The sequence below is a fragment of the Mytilus californianus genome, unplaced genomic scaffold, assembly GCF_021869535.1.
Source record: "Mytilus californianus isolate M0D057914Y unplaced genomic scaffold, xbMytCali1.0.p SCAF_6, whole genome shotgun sequence".
NCBI classification, from domain to species: domain Eukaryota; kingdom Metazoa; phylum Mollusca; class Bivalvia; order Mytilida; family Mytilidae; genus Mytilus; species Mytilus californianus.
The window spans coordinates 60822087-60827377 of record NW_026262712.1 but is presented as its reverse complement, the minus strand read 5'-3'; the positions used below and the strand labels follow the sequence as shown (position 1 = coordinate 60827377).

Here is a 5291-nt window from a genome sequence, read left to right as displayed (position 1 = left end):
CTCAATCGGGAGTTTACGTACTATGTTGACAGTTTATTCTAACCCGATAACTACTCGAAATTCGTATAACGATGAATATATTATTTACCTCATTCATTAAATATGTTAAACTATTTTAAAACATACCGCCACTCTACCTTATCATAGATTACACGTGATCAATGCCATAACAACATGTTGTTTATCTTCGTGTTGGACTGATTGTCGAAAGGATATAGTGTGTATTCATTTGGCTTCTTCGATACATTAATACGGTAGGTAAGTTCTTCAACAGCATGTAACTCGGCCCACATAAAATGCTCTTGTATTGTTATCATTAAAATATTTGATGTTCTTCTGTTGAAACAAGACATTCAACATTTTTTTGCAAGGAGTTAATCGGCATTTATTGAACTATTTGGTTTAACAAGTATTCAAGTTATGAAAGTAGCATTCATAAAAAAAAAGAATCTTTAGAGGTAAAAACATATACATAGTGTGTGCATAACAGCGAGGTAAAGATTGAATTAGAGTTCGGGTGATCGTTTTTTGAGTTTGAAAACTTTATAGTTGAGTTAGATCTTTAGAGTTCAAATTCAAGTCAAATGTTGTTCAATACAATTCGGGTTCAGTTAACATTTGTGGATTGCTTAGAATATAGCTGAATTTCTATGAGCCTGCAGTTACATGCAAAAGTGATAATAAAAACCATTTTGCAGCATGAATTAAGTATTTCGTAGTTTACAACATACCTTGTTAAATGTTATAAAAAGAATTTATTTAATTAATGTCCTTATCCATAAATATGCCCATAATGCATGAAATGGATCCATACACTATTTTGACCTCATTTGGTTCCGTCGATTATTCTCCGTCATATATTTTTGCAATAATATTGTACTCTTTTAGAAACTGGCACAATTTACCAAGATAACAATGTATAATTCTAAGGGTACGTTTTTAAAACTCATGATCATGTCCAATGACACCTTTTTTCTCCGACTGTTGAAGACATCTTTACACTGAATCCGTCGAAGGCATACTGATTGCAATTTATATAATACAGACTAAAATTAATATGATGGTTATGATGGTTACAGAAACAGATGTTAACTTCACGGTTGTTTAAGAGAGACAAAAAAACTACAGACTGAGCAAAACGAACCCCACGAAAAACACACGGGTACTCCGGTTCCGGCAACAAATGTATACCGGATAAACATACAAATGATGCATTACAATAACCGTTGTAGTGTGCTCTTATTTGCAGATCATGAATCCATCGTTTGATAGACGATTAAAACGGAATTTATCAGGACACCATAAACTATTTTTTACATTTTTGATTAGTATCAAGGACAGTTATTTTAAATTTACGAAAACATCGTAATAAAAGCATTAAATAAACGAATGACTTGAAAGCTGGTGTGAGACATTTTTAAATGGCTTTGAAAATCAAAGTTATTGATTTTTTTCTTACAGTAAAATGTTATCCGTTTGATAAGTAAAAATATTAAATTGACTGGTTTATCATCGATGGATGTTGTCAAATCCTATCGCACATAAAATCCATCTAATCCGTTAAGTCAGCATTTGTTACCAATCAGTAATGGATAAATCATCAATCATTCACTGACCTTTCAACAATACGTCAAGTTCACGTATGTTTCGCTGTGCATTTGAGTACATGTACCCGAAACGTCTGAAATATGAATGCATCATCAAAATCGGTTGTAGCAAGCTAGAAAAACAAGTTGGTTTTTTTTTTATTCCTGTTATAGAGACAAAACTAGAGTAGAATGCATGTTTATGTCCACACCTGCTTTCGTGAGACTTTTCTGGCCTGAATTGAAAATTAAAACATATAAAAAATATTATGAAAATGAATCATAAAAGGAATATAATGTCAAAATGAGGCAGTAACAAGAATCCTGTTTTCAGATTTCGTTTTGCGGTTTTGTCTTTATTGGTATGTCGTTTTCTTTAATCAGGAGGAAATACACGTTTAAAGACGGTCTGGTAAGTGCTATATCTTACACAATTACTATAACCGAAATATTTTTTTTCTAGGTATAATTAGAATGACGTCATCAATGCCTGTGTGCGGAGTGTGTGATCTCCGAAAAATCACAAAACCACCCACGGCCTGGTGTCCTGAGTGTGAGGAAGGACTTTGTGCTGAATGTCTAGAACATCACAGTTTGTCGAAAGGAACTCGAAAACATAGCACCATACCAATTACCGAGTACCAGAAATTACCAACTGATATTCTGCAAATAACTGAAAACTGTGACAAACATAACGAAAGACATACAATTTATTGTAAAAAGCACGAATGTTTCTGCTGCAGTAGTTGTATCGTAGAAGATCACAATACATGCAGAGATTTGGCCAAGTCTACTGATATCGTTCAAAACATAAAAACGTCAAACGCCTTCTTTGAGATCGAATATGCATTAGGAGAACTAGCCGACAATATAAAAACAATTCGACAGACCCAGCAAAATAACCTGAAGAAGGTTTCAGAGAAAAAAGTCCATATTCTACAAGAAATCAAACAAACGCGGATTACAATCAATAACCATTTAGACAAAATACAAGATGACACAATAAAGAAAATACATGCTACTGAAAAAAATGAAAGAAAACAAATTGGTCAGTTGGTGGCTTCATTAGAGGAGAAAGAGAACGAAATATCTAAATGCAAGCAAAATATAGAAAAAGTCAAGCAACATTCCACAGATCTTCAAGCGTTTGTTTCTATGAAGCTGCTAGAAAAAGAAGTTTACAACAACGAACAATTCTTAGCATCAATAAAGAACAATTTAGAAGAAAGAACGTGGTCGTATCAAGTGAATAACGTCATAAAAGATATCACTTCTTTTGGGAAAATTATAATAGAAACAAAACCGTACGATGTTGTTCTGACACACAAGAAAAACAAACAAGCCCAAACGATGGTGCCGCGCGTATTGTCGAGGTCAATTGTAAACGTTAGTCTAAAACTGCACAAAACTATAAATACAATGGGGAAAGATATCACGGGTTGTTGCATGTTACTAGACGGTAGAATGGTGTTTGCAGATAAAGAAAACAACGCTGTCAGAGTATTAAATAATGACGGTTCAAATGATTTTCAAATGAAAATACCAACAAATATATTCGAAGTAGCCTACATTAGCAGAGATAACACACTGGCTGTAACATCAGGATTCTCATTCGCAAAATGCATAACACTGATTGACATACTAAACAAAACAATCAAGAAAACATTACCAGTTGAATCGCAATGTTACGGAATAGCAGTGCAAGGTATCAATTTAGTTTGTTCCGCATATGGAGAAGGAATACAATTGATCAATCCGTACAACAACACAACGAGTGATGTTTTCCGAATTGAAACACCAGGGAGCTGTTACTTAGCAACATTTGGGGACAAATTGTACCATACCGTAAGCACAATAAGCTCCGTAACATGCTACGATCTACAAGGTTCAATACACTGGATCTTTGAGAATGAAAGCATCCTAAGGAGTCCATATGGCATTTCTGTAGACAATGATGGTAACGTGTACGTAGTAGGGAAAGAGTCTAACAATGTAGTAGTTATATCACCTGATGGCCAACAGTATAAGGAAATACTTAATGCTAGAGATGGACTTTTAGACACACAATCGCTTCATTATGATAGAAGTACAAATCAGTTATTAGTTGCAAATAAAAAGGACAAAGCAATGCTTTTTTCTTCGAATTAATCCGTGGTCTATACTTGACAATTCAAATGCAACCAGGTTATCCGGTATTCATGTTATAATGAAGTTAATTATCGAAATGAAATATTTCCTCTCATTTTATAACTAAAAGATTGCAACTTATTGTCAAAAGTGCGGTTATATCAGTTTAACAATTTCATGATATTTTCAGGAACAAAAAGCTTTGTCAATCAAATAATGACTTTATATTGTTAGCCTTGTATGTAGCTTTATTGGTTTGATGATGTATGAAACCTGGAAATATATAGATTCCACTGTTCATGGATTTTTTGTATATATCATGTTTGTATAGTTTAGTTAATTGTATTAAACATTGTGGAGTTATTCTTGTAATAATCAGTATTATATTGAGCATATGGATTAAACTATGTAAAAGGAAAAAAAAACAAGAAAACAGCCCGCATGCAAGTGTGATATAATGAAGAGAAGGGCAACTCTCCTATGGAGTTTGAATGTTAGAAAATTCTGAAAAATAAATCACCACAAGTCGACTTGAAGGCAATGAATTCAAAAATAAGTGTGTTTCAGAACGTAGAATGGCATTTAATTGTTACTATTTGGTAAAATTACCTATGTACATATGAACAAAAATTAAATCAAAACAATCTATTCTTTATTGAGAGTCATGTTTAAACAATTCCAAGATCATTAAAAAACAAAAATGTTTTTACAAACAATACAAACTTGTTTGAGTTACTCCCCCTTGATCAGAAAAGTAAAGAATTGCCTTTATTGATTCTACTCTGGTGTTAAGTCTCTGTTTAACTGGATTATTTCAAGTTGGAGCACTTGTATTTATCATAAATGAGGTTGTGAATTGTATAGAAAAAAATATGTAAAAAAGTTATGAATTAGAATATCATCATATCAAATGCAAATAAAAGTTCATTACAACTACTTTTACTGTCATTGATAAATATATATATAACAATGTAATTTTAACACACTTTTTAGTATGTAAATATTAAAATGTTAAAAAATATTTACAATGCGATTGGTAACGTTGTTTTCAATTTTAGACTTATATATGTATATATATATATATACAAGTCTAAATTGAAAACAACGTTCAAACCTATGATTGCGTTGGATAAAAACCGCAATTTTTATACGTGTGCATGCAAAACAAATTTCTTGGTAGAGTGGTCTAAATACAGCACAAACAACATTTTCCAAAAGACCGAAAATAGTGAAAAAGTATATTTTAACAAAGCGCATTTGACTAGCAGGTCGAACAACGGATGTTCTTAAACCCTGCTGACTGCCATGGCGATTGCCAAATAAACGGATCACCAGATGTAAAAATGGATCTTAATTTATTAATTAAATACCAAACAGAAAACAATAAACTTGCGGAAAAGATGGTATACCGCAAACATGAGGTGCAAAAATTTGTACACCATATCCGGATTTCGACAATTAATGTCTCTTCAGTGATGTTAGGAATTGAAACGGTATTTGGAAGGCCATGTAATTTACCTCAATTTGGGATTGACTCTTGAATTTTGAAGAGTCAAAGTAGGATGAACGGATCATATA

General features: G+C 32.6%; 1 protein-coding gene across 1 annotated transcript; it reads left to right on the top strand.

Moving 5' to 3' along the window:
• Positions 1–200: 200 nt before the first annotated feature.
• On the top strand, positions 201–4748 carry LOC127704156 (uncharacterized). The gene is made up of 2 exons (XM_052208055.1): positions 201–254; positions 2050–4748. Exon 2 carries the CDS (start codon positions 2061–2063, stop codon positions 3732–3734), a length of 1674 nt encoding a protein of 557 aa, XP_052064015.1. The 5' UTR covers positions 201–254; positions 2050–2060; the 3' UTR covers positions 3735–4748.
• The last annotated feature ends 543 nt before the right edge of the window (positions 4749–5291 follow it).